A 17,081-nucleotide genomic window follows, 5' to 3' on the forward strand; every position below is an offset into this window, starting at 1 on the left:
ATTTTTTATTTGCTTAAGGTTGAAACATTGGAGTAATTCTTTTCACTGTCACTGGTTTTCTCATTCCAGTCAGTAATTAAGGCATGTCGATTCTTCTTTCCTGTTTCCCCCAATCTGTTCCATAAATGAGATTATGTGTAAAGCACCAGCAATGCTGCTGGACACAGCGGGAGCCTGTGTAAGTGTTCATTTCCTCCCCTTTCCCCTTTTGTGGCTTCACTGGTGCCATTCTTGACCATGGCCCCTTATTTCAGGTCTGGATTATCCCCAGAGTATCCAACTTGTTCTCTGTTCTCTCTTTTTATTAACCAGTTAATATTTACAGTATGGTCAAATCATATAGCCAGAATCTCTGAAGATTTGCCTAACTTTTCAGTTAGTCTTTTTTCTTTTCCTTTACTTTTTTACATAGTGAAAATGATTTATTCATCTCACTAACAGACGATAGATACAGGTGGATAGATACAGAAGCAGTTACAGAGCTGTGTACACATGGGTACTACATATACATACATTTGTTTTCTAGCGCTGTCTGCCGAGAGGCCCTAAAGTCAGCGGAACCCTGGTAGCAACAAGCACACTGAGCACCCAGACCTTGATTTCTAAATACCATTGCCAACAAAAGAACCAAAGTTCTCTGGAGAAATGGCTGGTTCTGTGCTGAAGCAAGGAAATTCAAGATGAGTCTGGAGCATCTTGTAGTGCCAGAACGTATAGAAGTGCTCAAAAAACAAAAGAAGGGAGTCAGGTCAAAGGGACTCCGGAGCCAACCTGATAGAACAACCAAAGCTGGAACAATCTGAGTAACAAAATAAATAGCAGGGTTTTGGACTTGTACTCAAAGTATGAGTAAAAAAAAAATGAACCCATACTAATGTGAATAAATGATTAAAGAGGTACATAATTTAACCCAGTAAGGGGGATTTCTAAATAATTTGTGTAAATCCACCTCCGGGGGAGTAGTTTAATCCCCCCATGTCCCCAGAGTGTGGGCTGACTTCCTAAGAACAGAGTAGGATGAAGGGAAGAAAAGAACTTTAAAAGCAGAGAAACCTGGCCAACACCTGCCTCATCCAGGTGATGGAAATTACTGTCACCCGTGATAAATGGCACTGATTACAGGTGTGATGAGAAGGGCGCTTCGTTTCTGTGGTACCCTTTCCTAAAACCTATCATCCCAGCGTAGTCATGAGAAGAACATCAGATAAACCCGAATAAAGGGACATTATGCTAATACCTAGCCAGGACCTGAGAACTGTTGAGGTGGTGAAGAATAAGGAAAGATGGAGGTCTGGTCTCCTCACAGACTAGAGGAGACAAAGGAGATGCCAAAATGCACCGTGGAATTCCTGATGGGAAAAAGGACATTAGTGGAAAAACTAGGGAAATCCAGACGGAGTTTGGAGCTTAATTTAATCATAATGTACCAGTGTTGGTTATTAATTGTAACAAATGTACTTTGGTTGTGTAAAATGTTAACAACGGGGAAACTGTCCAAATTCACTTAAAAAAAAAAACAGATTTGCTTGCTAAGAGCTGATTTTAATTTTTTAAGAATTAAAAAATTTGTAGTGTAAAAAATATGTGTATAACATGTAGAAAATGCTCAACAATTTTAAGTGTTTAAAAAGAAAAAGATTTGCTTATAAACTATAGAAAGACTAATTTGTGCATATATAAGACCAGAACGAGATTGTTTTAAATTGTTTGTATTATTTGCATTCTCTTCTTAGGTCCTTCCACTTGAAAATCAAATGAAGGAATCGAAACGCTTTCCCCAAGCACTGAATATTGGCATGGGGATCGTTACAACTTTGTATGTGACATTAGCTACCTTAGGGTACATGTGTTTTCAGGATGAAATCAAAGGCAGCATAACCCTGAATCTTCCTCAGGATGTATGGTAGGTAGATTCAAGTTTCTGAATCCTGGTTTGCATGTTTTATAGATATAAGTCTGCCAGTATTTGATGATACAGGTCAATTCTTGTTTTTATAGTTTAAACACACAAATTTTTTACTGATTTCTTTACTTGGATAGTCTAGAATATTTTTTATAATCTTTAGAGGAAACCACCTCTGATTTTACAGATCCTTTGAGATTTTGAAAAATGGTTAAAAATTGTAGGACATTTCAGAAGTGACTAAAGTAGAAAAGTAAAACGGGGATTCTTTTAATATGGACACTTTAACAAAAGTGTCCACATTATCCTTGCTGGGCTGTCCCTTATGTCCCCCACTGTTTTACTGGGCAGCTTTCATACTGTGTGTACCCCGATCCTTTCAGAGCACAGGGCGCATTATAAATAAATTAAATAATGTGGTGTCTTATTATTCCCTTTGATATTAGAAACGTATTCTGCTAAATGAACAGTATATAGGGTACATTTATAATGTGTCCAAAGTCTTTATTAAGACCTGCACACTGAGTTTTGATCGGAGGCTCTCTACAATGTAGAAATCTAAAGATATCTGTACAACTGAAAATTGCTGCACTCTTTTGAAGTACTGGGCATCAAAAAAAGATTAGTTTACTTGGACAAAACAACCACCTAACCCAGGTTTATTTCCCTTATTAATGCAGCTTTAAAACAGGTTCAATTTCTGTACAATCTAGGGAAGTTTGCAAATTGAAACCATTTAGATGCCCACTTTGTAGACATAGGAATGACAACATTTCTGCAACCAGTGCTATACCTACTGACTTCTTTTAAGCAAGGAGAACTGTGTGAAGTTTTTCTTTATAAGTGAGTGAGATATGAAAGATATACAGTGTGCTCAGGTTTTAAAAAGAAAGTTGAAAAGAACATTAGCTCTTTTGGATCTCAGCCTAACCTTCAGAACGTTGGCTGGGCCTCAAATGAAGTCTTTCCAACAGTGTTCCACAGATCATTGCAGCCTCTGCTTTCTGGGCTTATCAAAGTGAATTGTCCCATCTATTGTCTGCAGATTGAGAAGTCAGCTGGCTTTTTTATGTAAATAAGCATTTAATTAGTAATATACTGGTTTTAGCTTGTGTTGGATTTCTTGTCCATCATTAAGGAAGAAAGCTAGATTCATATTAAGATAACAATGTAAAGGCATAATGCTGAGTGAAATGAGCCAGACAGAGAAAGACAAATACTGCATGGTGTTGTGCATTGTAGATGATTACATTATAAACTTTAAATAGGTTATGGTTTTATTTTTAACTTGTACCTCAATAAAGCTGGAAAAAGCAGAATGGCTACATTTTGAAATTTTTGCACAGGTTATATCAATCAGTGAAAATTCTGTATTCTTTCGGCATCTTTGTGACGTATTCCATTCAGTTCTACGTCCCAGCGGAGATCATCATTCCTGTGGTCACATCCAAAGTTCAGGCGAAATGGAAGCAAACCTGTGAATTTCTGATAAGGTCCATCTTGGTTATTATTACTTGTGAGTATCACTGTGTATTTATATTATAATAACTTTTTAGTATTGAATTTTGGATACTGAGGCAACTTTAAGTATATTTTAAAATATTTTTGAACAATTTTATTCACCTAGCTAGGATATGTGTTGATTTAAGATTTTATTATTCTGCTACTATATAAGAAAAATGCAACCGGATACTATCACACTTAAGAGAACTAATTGAAGTATTATTTTGAAATGAAATCAGTGATGGTTAAAATAGACTCTGGCAGAAGTAATTCCTGCTTGAGTGTAGTTGGTAGGCTAATAATATGGGTGTGATAATTTATAGTTTTAACTTGAACATTTTTACCTAAAATGTGATATGGTGTACTTGAGTGTGATAATTGTTATGTTACAGAATTAAGTATATTTAAATTGGATGCATAAGGGACCCCTTATATGGTTGATACACATTTTACTTTGGTTCTGGTTTTCCTTGGGTTTTTTTTTCTGTTAACTTTTGTGTATTTCAGTTTAACTCTCCATGAGTACCTTTGGTAATGGGGTTTTTTTGTCTTGAATAATTTCAGCGGCTTATTTTACATATTATTTGGAGTGTATGAAGGTCTGTCCAGAAAAAAATACAGCCATTGTTAATATAATCAGAATGGTTTGCGTGACATTGATGTAACCTGGCAGCCAAGGAGGGTGGACTGGAATGCAATGTGTGTGAACAATGATGACTTCACTGTACTAGTCAGTGGGGGCAGTAGATGCTGTTGAGTGAGCACATGGACTGTGTGGTTGTCACATTAAAATTGACTGAGTGAGTAGAGCAAAAAATCTGCATGAAATTTTGCATTAAGCTTGAGCATTCCTCCGCGGAAACTACTGAGATGATTCAGAAGGCTTTCAGGGATGATGCAATGAGTGCAGCACAAATAAAAGTGTGGTACAAATGTTTCAAAGATGGCTGAGAACCTGTTAAAAGTGATCGACATTCTGGTAGGCCTGCAACAGGCAGAACACCCGAGAATGGGTTGCAATCAACAAAGATCAGTGACTGACAGTATGAGAACTTGAAGCTGATCTGGGGGTTCCAAAATCTGTGGTATCTGAGATTTTGACACAGGATCGTGGCATGAAACATGTGGTAAAATTTATTCCTTGGCTTCTGCTACCAGAGCAGAAGGAACATCATGCTGTAGTTGCTAATGACATTGTTCAAACTGCTACCAGTGAACCAGATTTCCTCAAGGAGGTCACAACTGGAGATGAATCATGGGTCTACAGCTGTGATCTGGAAACAAGACCCAATCGTCCCAGTGGAAGTCACCTGGTTCTTCGTGCCTGAAGATGGTCGGCATAAAGTACAGCAAAATTGCAGCAAGATCAAGACCATGTTAAGTGTGTTTTTTGACTGGGAAGGTGTTGTCCATTGTGCCCATGCCCCTCCAGCCCAAACAGTTAATAAGAACTGCCTCAGTGTTCTTTGTTGGTTGAGAGCTGCAGTACGATGAAAGTGGCCGCAGCTGTGGACAACTGGTGACTGGCAGCTTCATCACGACAGTGCACCAGCTTGTGTGTCACATCTCCTACAGAGTTTTTTCTTGAAACATCAAATCACCCAGGTGACTCAGCCCTGCTACAGCCCAGATTTGGTACCCTGTGACTTCTGGCTTTTCCCAAAAGTAAAATCACCTTTAAAGGGAAGAGATGTCAGACCGTCAGTGAGATTCAGAAAAATACAATGGGGCAGCTGATGGTGATTCCAACAAAGGATCTTGCAGTGTTTTGAACAGTGGAAGAGACACTGGGAAACTGAGGTTTCAAGGTGCCTACTCTGAAGGGTTCTGAGGCATCATTGCCCTATGTACAGTGTTTCTTGTATCTTCTTCAGTAAATGTCTCTGTTCTTCATATTACATGACCAGATACTTTCTGGACAGACCTTGTATATAATGTGTTACTAAGATTGCACATTAGAAAATGCCTCCACAGGCATTAATACAGGAGACTCATGAAAGGGACCGTGAGTTTGGTGGAGTGGACAGTGTGGGTTTTGGAGTCCCACTGACCCAACGGCTCACACTCAGGCCCGCCCTGCTTGCTGGTGTTTTCAGCGAAGCTGCATGCCATCTTCGAGCTCCTCTTTGTAGCTCTTCGTCTGATTTTGGTGTCATGGTAAAGCTGCCTCATAGAATGAGTTTGGAAGCAGTTCTTCCTCTTTAATTTTTTGAATAGTTTGGGAAGGACAGGTATTGATTATTCTTTAAGTGTTTGATAGAGTTCACCTGTGAGGCTGTCTGTCCTGGGCTCTTGTTCGTTGGGAGGTTTGTTTTTAAATTACGACTTCAATTTCATTGCTAGTAATTGGTCTGCTCCTATTTTCTGCTCTCCCTGGTGTAGTCTTGGAAGTTTGTGTGTTTCTAGAAATTTATCCATTTCTTCTAGACTGTACAATTTGTTCACATATAATTGTTCATAGTATTCTTTAATAATCCTTTGTATCTCTGAGTTGTCTGTTAGCATTCTCTTTCATTGCTGATTTTATTTGGGCTTCCTCTCTTTTTTTCTTGGATAAGTCTGGCTAGAGATTTGTCAATTTAGTTACCCTTTCAAAGAACTAGCTCCAAGTTTCATTGGTCTTTTCTGTATTTTTTGGTCTGTGTTTCATTTATTTCTGCTCTGATTTATGTTATTTTTTAATTACTTTGAGTTTTCTTTTTTTAGTTCCTTTAGCTATGAAGGTAGACTATTTATTTGGGGATTTTCCTGTTTCTTGAGGTAGGCCTGCAGAGCTGTGAACTTCCCTTTTAAAATTGCTTTTGCTATATTCCATAAATTTTAGAAAGCTGTGTTTTCATTTTGTCTCCACGTAGTTTTTGATTTCCTCTTTGATCTTCTCTTTGACCTGTTAATTGTTTATTGTCATGTTATTTAATCTCCATGTATTTGTGTTTTATCCAGTTTTTCTTTCTGTATTTGATTTCTAGCATTATACTGTTTTGGTCAGAAAAGATGCTTGATGTGATTTTGGTCTTCTCGAATTTATTGAGGTTTGTGTTGTGGCATAGTATGTGGTCTGTCCTGCAAGATGTTTTATGTGCCCTGGAGAAAAATGTGTCTTCTGCAGTTTGGGGATGAAGTGTTCAAAAAATGTCTGTTAAGTCACTTAGTCTAATGTGATAGTTAAAACCTTTATTCCCTTTTAATTTTGTGTCTGGACAATCTATCCATTAAGGTAAGTGGTATATTAAAGTCCCCAGCTATTATTTTATTACTGTTAATTCCTGGCTTTATGGTCATTAGTATTTGTTTTAGATGACAAAGGAGCACTTGAGTGCTCCTAAGTTGTGTATGTAAATATTTACAATTGTTGTACACTCTTCTTAGACCCCTTTGTCATCATGTAGTATATACTTCTTTCTCTCTTTCTAGATCTTTGTTTCAGAGTCTGTTTTTTTCTAATAGAGTACTGCTCCCCCAGCTTTCTTTCATTTTCATTTGCATGGAGTATCTTTTTGTCCCTTCACACTGAGTGTGCCTTTTGATGTGAAGTGAATCGCTTACAGGCAGCGGACAGATGGGTCTTTTTTTAACCCATCCTGCCACTCTGCTGTGCCTTTTGATGGGAACATTGAGTCCATTTACATTTAAAGTAGTTATTGATAGGTATTTGCTTATTGCCATTTGGTTGTATTTGTTGTTTTTTTGTTCTTTTCTACTTCTCTCGATCTTTTTCCTTTTGGTAATGCTGGTTTTCTTTAGCATTTTGTCTGCATTTGTTTCTCTTCATTTTTGGTGTATTTTTTGTAGGTTTTTGGTATAGGTTACCATATATTCAACTGTACTTATAGCAGTCTATTTTAAGATTGATCACGTGTAAGTTCAAATGCATTCTAAAAGCAATACATTTTTATTCCCCCTACACACTTTGTTATTAATGTCATATTTTATATCTTTTTGTTTTGTGTATTCCCTACTTCTTTTAGTTCATTTTGCTATTTTGTCTTTTAACCTTTTAGCTCTTTAAGTGACGGTTTCACTGTGCTTATTATATATCTGCCTTCACCAGTGACTTTTGTTCTTTCCTTTATTTTCTTCTTTCAGGTTATATAGTCCTTTCTGTGTAAAGAAGACCCCTTCATTACGCAAAAGTTCATTACAAGAACTTCGTAGTTCTTGTAAAGCCAATTTAGTCGCGGTGAACTCCTTTACATTCTGCTTGTCTGGGAAGCTCTCTCTCCTTGGATTCTGAATGATGACCCTGCAGGGTCGTGCTCTTCACTGCAGATTCCTTGTCTTCAGCCCTTTAATTATTTCTTGTCATTCTCTTCTCGCCTGTAACATTGCTGCTGAGAAATCAGCCAGTATAGCCTCACGGGGTTTCCCTTGTATGTGACTTCTTGTTTCTTTCTTGCTGCCTGTAGGATTGCCTCTGTGTCCTTAAGTTTTGCCATTTTAATTACATTATAACTTGGTGTGGATTTCTTTGGGTTCATCTTGTCTGGAACTCTCTGTCCTTCCTGGCCCTTTCCTTTCCCAGATTAGGAAAGTTTTCAGCCATTATTGCTTGAAATATACTTGCTGCCTCTCTTTCTCTCCTCTTTCTGGAAGACCTTCAGTGTAGGTGTTGGAGTCCTAAATGCTGTGCCAGAGACCCCAGGAATTCCCAGTTTTATTTTTCTGTTTCCGCTGGGTGCTTTCCACCACTCTGATGCTCGGATCACTAATAGAAATGTTGCTTGGCCAGAAGTTGGTCTAGCCTGGTGTGTGTGGGCTTTCCTGCTGTGCCAGGTGGAGCAGCACTGTAGGCTGGGCTGTGGAGCCCTGCTGATTCTGCTTGGGATCGAGGTGGGGCAGCCTGGTGGGGGGCCTGCCACGGCCCTGTTGTCTCGCTGCGCTGCTGCTGGTCTGAGCTGGGAGCCTGGTGTAAGCCTGAAGTGCATTGGCCCTCTCCCCCTGACTGGAGGTGGCAGGAGACTTTCTGCTGTGTACCCCGTTGTTCTCACTGACTGCCGTGAGAGTCTGGCCAGAGCTAGACCGCCCTGTGGGCATGACCATAGCAGCACCCAGTTCCTGCACAAGGTCGGCAGAGTTGCCCAGCATCCATGAGCTAGGGCTCCTAGTGTTTCTGGTTTTTTTTGGGGGGGGGGGGGCATCCCAGGGGGCATGTGTAGCAGTGGCCTGGTGAGAGGGAGCCTCAGCATCCTGTTGGGGCTGCTGATTATAGCTCCAGAGGTGGGGGGCCCTGTGCTCACCTACGGTGGCTCACTCTTGTTTTCTGCTGGAGCTAGTGCTAGGCAACACAGCTCGGGGTGGGCTAGTGCAGCCCCACCGGGCAGGCAAAGCACCCGGTGGGGCTCCTGTTGGGCCATCCAAATGTGGGGGGTGGGGCGTGTAAGCAGTGGTGTCACCAGCTCCTCCATTCCTGATGGGTTTCCTCAGATTTCTGGTGGACTCCCACAGATCCTTAACCTTCTCTGTGTGCTTGGTCGGTCTCTCTCTCTCTCTCTCTCTCTGTTTTATAGAAGCTGTTCACGAGAGGGGCCGAGCCACATGGCCTCTTTCACTGCCATCTTGGACCCACCTCCTACAATGATTAAAGCCAGGAAATTAATGTTGATACAACACTAACTAATCTATAGACCTTATTCTTAGTTTGCCAGTTTTCTCACTAATACCCTTTTTTGATCTAGGAACCAATGCAACATCCCACTTGATTTTGTTGTCATATCTACTTAGTTTCCTCTAGTCTGGATGGTTTTCTTCCTTGTCTTTCTTCACCTTGACACTTTTGAAGTGTCAGTGGTCTTGTGGAATTTCTATCAGTTTAGATTTATATGATGCTTTCTTTTCATTAGGTTGAAGTGAAGCATTTTTAACAAGAATTCCACAGAGGACACCTTGTACTTCTTAATGTGTCACGTGACAGGTATCATCATGTCTTATGAGTGGTGACGTTAACTTTGATCGCTTGATTGAGGGCATTTGAGAGATTTCTCCACTGTAAAGAAGCCCTTTTCCCCTTTAAAATTAACTGTCTTTGGGGGGGGGGCTTTGAGACTTTGGAAACATCCTGTTCTCACAGTGTTTACCCAGTAATTTTTAGCTTTCTTTAGTGACTTTCCCTGTAGCAATAATTACTGTGGTGTTTGCTTAATAATGATTTTATATTTCTGTTGTCCCTTCTATTAGGTTAATTAAAATTCTGGTGTAAGGAGTAGCTCCCCCTTCTCTCTCTCATTTCTCTCATGATTTATTCATATCACTTCTCATCTACCCTGAACTGAATGGCAGAGTGATGGAAATGCTTTGGAAATAAATTATCCAAACTTCTTTGCCAAGAGTCTCACAGCAAAAAATTAAAAGATTTTTGGACTTCTGGCCAAGATGGAGGCATAGGTACACACATGTGCCTCCTCGCACAACCAAAATAAGGACAACAACAATTTGGAAACAAAAAAACAACCAGTACTGTCAGAAAATTGAACTGTATGGAAATCCAACAACCAAGGAGTTAAAGAAGAAATATTCATCCAGAGCAGTAGGAGGGGCAGAGTTAGGTCGCCGGGTGGAGAGGACTTGTAGCAAAGTGGCGGCTCGCAGACCCCGGGCACATGAGGGCAGCAGGCGGACCCAGCAAGGTGGCGGATTGTGGAGGGGCACAGTGCACAGGGCAGCTGGTGGACCAGATGGTCCCATGTTCACATGCAGATAAACCAGGCGAAACTGGAGAGTGAGACAGACCACATAACCCAGGGTCCCAGCGTGGGGAAATCAAGTCTCAAAACACCAATTGAAAACACCTATGGGAGTTGAGGTGCCAGGAGAGACTCCCAGCCTCACAGGAGAGTTTGTTGGAGAGACCCACAGGGTCGCTGGACGTATACAAGCCCGAAGGAATCAGCACCTGAAGGGCCCAGTTTGCTTGGGGGAAGTGGGGAAAGTGACTGAAATCCAGCAGAGAGCGGAGCAAGCTCCATTGTTCCCTCTCGTACCCATCCACCATATACAGCCTCACAAGCCAGGGACTGGGTTGCCCTGCCCTGGTGAACACCTAAGGCTCTGCCCCTCACTACATAACAGGCGGGTCAAGACAAAAAAACATGGCCCAAACAAAACAGATTAAAGCTCCAGGAAAAATACAACTAAGCGATGAAGAGATAGCCAACCTATCAGATGCATAGTTCAAAACACTGGTATCCAGGATGCTCACAGAATTGGTTGAATTTGGTCACAAATTAGATGAAAAAATGAAGGCTGTGCTAAGTGAAATAAAGGAAAATGTACAGGGAATCAATAGTGATGGTAAGGAAACTGGGACTCAGATCAGTGGTGTGGACCAGAAGGAAGAAAAATATCCAATCAGAAAAGAATGAAGAAACAAGAATTCAAAAAAGTGAGGAGAGACTTAGGAACTTCCAGGACATCTTTAAACATTCCAACATCTGAATTATAGGGGTACCAGAAAGGGAAGAGGAAGAGCAACAAGTGGAAAAGGTATTTGAACAAATAATAAAAGAGAACTTCTCCAATCTGCCAAAGGAAATAGACTTCCAGGAAATCCAGGAAGCTCAGAGAGTCCCAAAGAAGTTGGATCCAAGGAGGAACACACCAAGGCACATCATAATTACATTAGCCAAGATTAAAATGAAGGAGAATTTCTAGAAGCAGCAAGAGATAAAGAGACTCCTCTTACCCATCAGACTGTCAGCTGATTTCTCAAAAAAAACCTTACAGGCAAGAAGGGGCTGGAAAGAAGTATTCCAACTCATGAAAGGCAAGGACCTACATCCAAGATTACTCTACCCAGCAAAGCTTTCATTTAGATTGGAAGGGCAGATAAAGTGCTTCTCAAATAAGGTCAGATTAAGGGAGTTGATCATCACCAAGCCGTTGTTATAGGAAATGTTAAAGGGACTTATCTGATAAAAAGCATGTACAGTAAAATGACAGCAAACTCACAATTATTAACAACCACACCTAAAACAAAAAGAGAAACAAACTAAGCAAACAATTAGAACAGGAACAGAACCACAGAAATGGAGAACACAAGGAGGGTTATCAATAGGGGAGTGGGAGGAGAAGAGGGGGAAACAGTACAGAGAATAAGTAGCATAGGTGGTAGGTAGAAAATAGACAGGGGGAGGGTAAGAATAGAATGGGAAATATAAAAGCCAAAGAACTTATGACACATGGACATGAACTAAAGTGGGGGAATGTGGGTGGGAGTGGGTTTGCAGAGTGGAGGGGAGTGAAGGGGGGAAATGGGACAACTGTAATAGCATAATCAATAAACTATATTAATTTTTTTAATTAAAATATTTTTTATAAAATTATTGACAGATCAAAGCCCAAGAAAGGTCACTGTCTCGTTTCTTTGCCTTCATTTTTAGCTCACAACATAGGACAGATTCTCCCACAAGCAGCAGTTTAGTGATGCCTACTTGTACCAATTAACTTTAAGTGTTGAAAATGTCTGTATTTAGTGTTGATGTAAGTATCAAGTACTTAAATAGAAACGTGTCTTTTCACCTTCCAGGTGCGGGGGCCATTCTGATCCCTCGCCTGGACCTCGTGATTTCCTTCGTGGGCGCCGTGAGCAGCAGCACGCTGGCGCTGATCCTGCCGCCGCTGGTGCAGGTCCTCACGCTCTCCAGGGACCACTGTAGCGTGTGGATGGTCCTGAAAAACATTTCCATAGCCTTCACCGGGGTCGCTGGCTTCTTGCTGGGGACCTACGTCACCGTCGAAGAAATTATCTACCCGACTTCCAAAGTTATGTCCAGTACTTCACAAAGCCCCTCTCTGAATTTGAATGCAACGTGCTTTACATCCGGTTTGAAATAGTTGATGAGGAATTATGAGTCTCCTACTTTTGTCTCAATTCTGAAAATGACTGAAATAAGGACTGGTAGAATACATTGCCATAGACTTAAATATAAATTCAGACTCTGTTTTCTTTTGCCACAAATGGATATTTTGGCAGTAAATTGTAATTCTTTACTAGCAGTGGTAGACTTTGGCAGCTTCGTGGTTTTAGCAATAAGTGTTTCTTAATTTAGTTTTGAAAAATTGAACAAATTAAAATCTTAAATAATTAAAGAGTAAAATGGCTTCTATTTTTTATTCAGTCAGAAATAGTTTCACAGAAAGCCTTTGTCCCCATGCTACTATTTTGCCCCCATCTGAGGAGAGAGCAGGATTTCACTAATAAGAGAATTAAAATCCTAACTTTAGTTCTTAGTGAATTCTTAATTCACTTGGACCATCCTAGTGAATGTCAAAGCATATTTTATTTATAATGTAAAAATATCTTGATTATGCTTTTATTAGAGAGCCAAATACTTAGCCCCAGGAAGCATAGAAAACTCTCATTTATCATGTTAGCATCAGAAATCCATAAAATTGGAATAATTTTTATACTATTCTGTAATGATAGTTGATCTTCATACTGAAAGCCAAGGGGCCTGTGCAAGATCACTCAGCCTTGAGATCAAGAGAAGTGATCTTTTGATTTCCAGTCCAGGGTTTTTAAAAATGTTTTTCACATCACATCTAGGAAAAGAATAAAGTATGTTCATTTCAGCTTTAGTGTTGAGTCCCTTTGTATTTTGACTGCTCTGAAGGCTGTGATCTTTGAGTGGCGCATGTGACCCGAGCAGAAAGTCAGAACCCTCCCCACCTGGCCGCACTGCGGGGCAGTGTGCACTCACCAGGGGATGGGAGGGGGGAGTGATCTCTGTAATGAGGGGGGAACCACATGCTGGTTTAACTGCTGGCTGGTAGAACGTGCCCAGCTCTCCTCTGTGTTGGAGTTCTTACTGTTTCATCTCTTTCTAGGTTTTGCAGGAACCGTCCTCAGTGGCAGGACATAGATAGCTGACAAAACACAGGGGTGCCGCGGGTTCCCCTGTTACTGATCCCAATGGGCAGAGCAGACCTCACCGAGATCCGTGCTTAGGAAGAAAAGACAGTGTTAAACTTTTGTCTACTGAATATTGAGATACCGTCAGCTTCTTCCAGAGACATACTTCTGTCCCATATTCTTTATACCCAGTTATTAGCCAAAACAAATTCATACTTTAAAACATGTTGAACTTTTTAATCAGGCTGGTGGTGCTCCAATCTGTAATAGTACAAAACAGTAAGATCACTGCAGTGTACATATTCTTTATTTTTATATGTAAATGTTAACTTAGTCAAGTATTTTTTGCTTACATCATGAATGAAGCATCAAAATTCTAAAGAAATGTCAGAAGCTTTATTTTGGACGTAAATTCATAGGAATGAAAACCTTTTTAAAGCATTCACACTGATTATTACCAATACTTGTTTGGGATACTTTTATTTCCAATCTACTATGTTGAGCCTTCAGTCATGTTGAGAAAGTATGAAAGAAGTTAACAGGAAAAGTAACCATCATTGAAACTAATATAATTTTGAATCTAAGAATAAGGCATTTTAAAAAATGTTGAATGGTATTTTGGTGCTTTGCTGCTTGCTCCCAAGTGCCACTTCATCACTGTGCACGCCACCCCCCACCCCCACCGCCCAGGAGAAGGCCCCAGTGAAGAAGAAGAAGGGCCAAAAAGCCTGTAGGCTGTCTCAGCTCATCACCAAGGCCGTGGCCACCTCCAAGGAGCACAGTGGCCTGTCACAGTCTGTGCTCAAGAAGGCTCTGGTGGCCGCCACCGGCCAGGGCATGGACAAGAACAGCCAAATCCAGCTGGACCTCAATCTGGTGACCAAGTGCCCCTGGTGCTGACCAAGGGCACGGGTGCCTCGGGCTCCTTCAAGTACAACAAGGAGGCGTGAAAAAGATGTTTGGTGGTATAAAATGATCAAAAACTGTTCTTTAATAGAAAGCGCTATTAAGAGTTTGTGAGCTGTCTTTAAGTGATATTCCTAGTCTGTACGTGAAATTTTACTTTTATATGTTTACCTATTTTCCTAATGAATTCATCTAATTCAATAAAATTTTTATTAGTTTATCATATCAATAGATAAAATTTAAATTCAGCAGGAGTAAGTGATGAACACACCATTAACTAGGCTTTCCTACGCAGCGAGGGCTGCACTGGCACCCAGCGCTTGGAAGTCACTAAATTCTCGGTGCTCTGGGCACAGGAGGAAAACTGAAATGCAGAAAAGAGGAGGGACTGAGAGGGAGAGAGTAGTTTTAGTTCTTAGCGGGAAACCCTATTTAGATGTGAACTATAAATGCACTAATTTAAGGATTTTGGTGATGAGTTTTATTTCAGAAAAATTTAATGGGCAGTATTTTTCCTCTGAAAATTTAGTTTTCATGAATCCTAACATTTTCTAAAGATTTTTGGAGATGATATTTTGATTAGAGCAGATTTTGCTCTTATATTAGGGCCTGGAAAAAGGAGAGTGATTGCACCTGCCAGATTTGTGTTTGGTATCTCTGCTCGGACACATTAGAGCTAAAATGACTTCAGCATTTCACCTGCCGCCCCAGGAAGGCCCCTCTGCTCTGAAAGCTGCTCAGGTGCCTGAGAGCTGTTTCCACCGCTGGGGTGAGGGAGAAAAGAAAGCTTTACTTCCCTCTGAGGAGCTCTGTTCTAAGTCAGAACAGACTATTCCCTTAAAATGGTTTCACCAGTTTTAAAGTTGACTTAGCAAAACACTGGTTTTTAGACATTACTCCACAAATAAGAACTAGGGTTTTTTCTTGGCTGAAGACCAATTCACGTGGTGTTACCAAATGAAAGAAGTGCTGTATTAGCAAGTGACCATTATGTTTTCATTCTGTCCTCACTGGGTTCTCCCCTGTTGACACGTTTCTGCCTCCCACCTAGGACACACCTAACAGTTCGTAAGCATCTTACGCAACGAGCAGGTGGTAAATTTCCTGACAGGGCCTAGTTTCATTCAGTAGTCTCATAATAGTTACAGAAAAGCTCTCTAGCTGCACAGTACTCTAAACCATAAGCTGAAATATTCAGGTTCTGCGTCGGTACAATTTCTGGCTGAAGCAGAGCACAGGTCTCACCGTAGCTTTACCTGTAGCACCTGTTCATGGTGCAAGTCAGTGAGGACAGCATCCGGATAGTGCGTTTGTTACCTGTGATGCTCTGTACCCACAGTAGGTCTTGATTTCAGTCTCTTCTTTAAAAGGGAAAAGATGCAGAGTAGACAGCATGGAAATAATAAGAGAAATTACTGAATACCAGTGGCTCAGTGAATATTTTTCTGTTGTGGATAAAATAATTTGATAAAATAGAGACCATTGATAATATAAAATGAGTTATTAAAAAGGTGAGTCTATTTTTATCTTCCTGCCTCAACTAACTTCCCCTTCATAAGAAAATTACAAGAACTTTGATTTTAAAAGTATAGCAAGATGCTTCCTGACATGAATGGCTGATGGAATGGTTAATACTCTGACAGATTAGGGTCAATCTAGTTTATACCTCTGGTGCTCAAGGGGCTGACTGCCTTTCTCAGAGTGATTGGTTTCCACCAGGGAGATAAGGAAACATGCTTAAGAAATGATTAGAAATACTAAATATTGCCCTATGATAAATGGGATGATACTTTTAAAATTAGCTAGTTCGTGTGCACCCGTCTTCACACACACCAGTAATTATGTGGATTAGATAGTACCAATGTACCATTTAAACCGGGGACAGAAAGATATGTTGAAAGATTGCTCTGAAAATTATTCCATTAGCGGTTATTCTGATAATAAATAGGAAAATACATGTTTATACCATAAAGAAATTAAGCTGTGGATTTTTGTTTTGTAAAGTGATTTTGTTAGTTGGAATGAAAACTAAATGTCATTGTACTTCACTTCTTTTAACTTATTTTTTTTTATAATATGAACAATCTTAAAGTACTGAAACTTCTGAGTTTTCAATAAAATATAAGTATTTTGCTTGCAAATGCCTTTTAAAGTAAACTTGTCTTTTATAAGGCTAAAAGACAGACACGTATTGTAAGCTGCAAATGGCATTAGAATACGTGATATTCTCATAGCATTTCAATGTCTTTGTGGTTAGTTCTGTGCCGTGTGCTCATCAGTCTTGGAGGCTGATACTCTGTGCCTCTGGGAGCCGAAGCTGATCACAAATGAAAGGACACGCTCAAAACCATGACCTGAACTTTCCACAGTAAACGCAGAATGAGCAGTCAGCAAATGCTGCATTCATGGTTTAATTTACCCCTTTCTTAAGGTCAAGATCATGTATCAATCACATTTTAGTCACTTCATACCATATTATATCAATAATCTTGCTCTTGGGAACCTAGCGAACAACATACCAGAAAAAAAAGACACTGTGTGCCTACAGGTCCTGGGCAACGTTAGGTCTCAGGAGTGAAAAACTGGGAAGGACCTGAATGTTCGACACTAAGGAAATCATAAGTTGTGATATCTTCACCTAGACTACAGTGAAGATTGCGTTTATTACACTAGTCTTATACTAATTACACTAATAAGATTAGTAGTTCGGGAAATGTAAATGCAATTAATTTTAATTGCAGTTCTGTAAAAACACACTTTTGGAACAAGACAAGGGGATAGTAGAAGGGAACCATCGTGTTTGGGAAGGAGGTATGTGTCCTGTTTTGAAGTGAGTGGTCACAGGCGTGCTGTGAGAGAAGTCAAGACAGAGATTTGGGGCAGGTACCAGCTGTTGTAGCCATAGCACCTCGCTGGGCAAGC

General features: G+C 40.3%; 1 protein-coding gene across 6 annotated transcripts in view; it reads left to right on the top strand.

Moving 5' to 3' along the window:
- The window catches only part of SLC36A4 (solute carrier family 36 member 4), a 324,739-nt gene extending 308,560 nt beyond the window's left edge, over positions 1 to 16,179 (top strand). For all 6 annotated transcript variants that reach the window (XM_053656921.1, XM_053656919.1, XM_053656920.1 and 3 more), the window contains 3 exons: positions 1,734 to 1,903; positions 3,250 to 3,419; positions 11,928 to 16,179. In XM_053656921.1, coding sequence (XP_053512896.1) covers positions 1,734 to 1,903; positions 3,250 to 3,419; positions 11,928 to 12,235 — 648 coding nt within the window. In that variant the 3' untranslated portion in view covers positions 12,236 to 16,179. The remainder of the gene's footprint in view (positions 1 to 1,733; positions 1,904 to 3,249; positions 3,420 to 11,927) is intronic.
- Positions 16,180 to 17,081: the final 902 nt, after the last annotated feature.

The sequence above is a fragment of the Artibeus jamaicensis genome, unplaced genomic scaffold (assembly GCF_021234435.1).
Source record: "Artibeus jamaicensis isolate MK-2021 breed Jamaican fruit bat unplaced genomic scaffold, CSHL_Jam_final scaffold_3128, whole genome shotgun sequence".
NCBI lineage: Eukaryota > Metazoa > Chordata > Mammalia > Chiroptera > Phyllostomidae > Artibeus > Artibeus jamaicensis.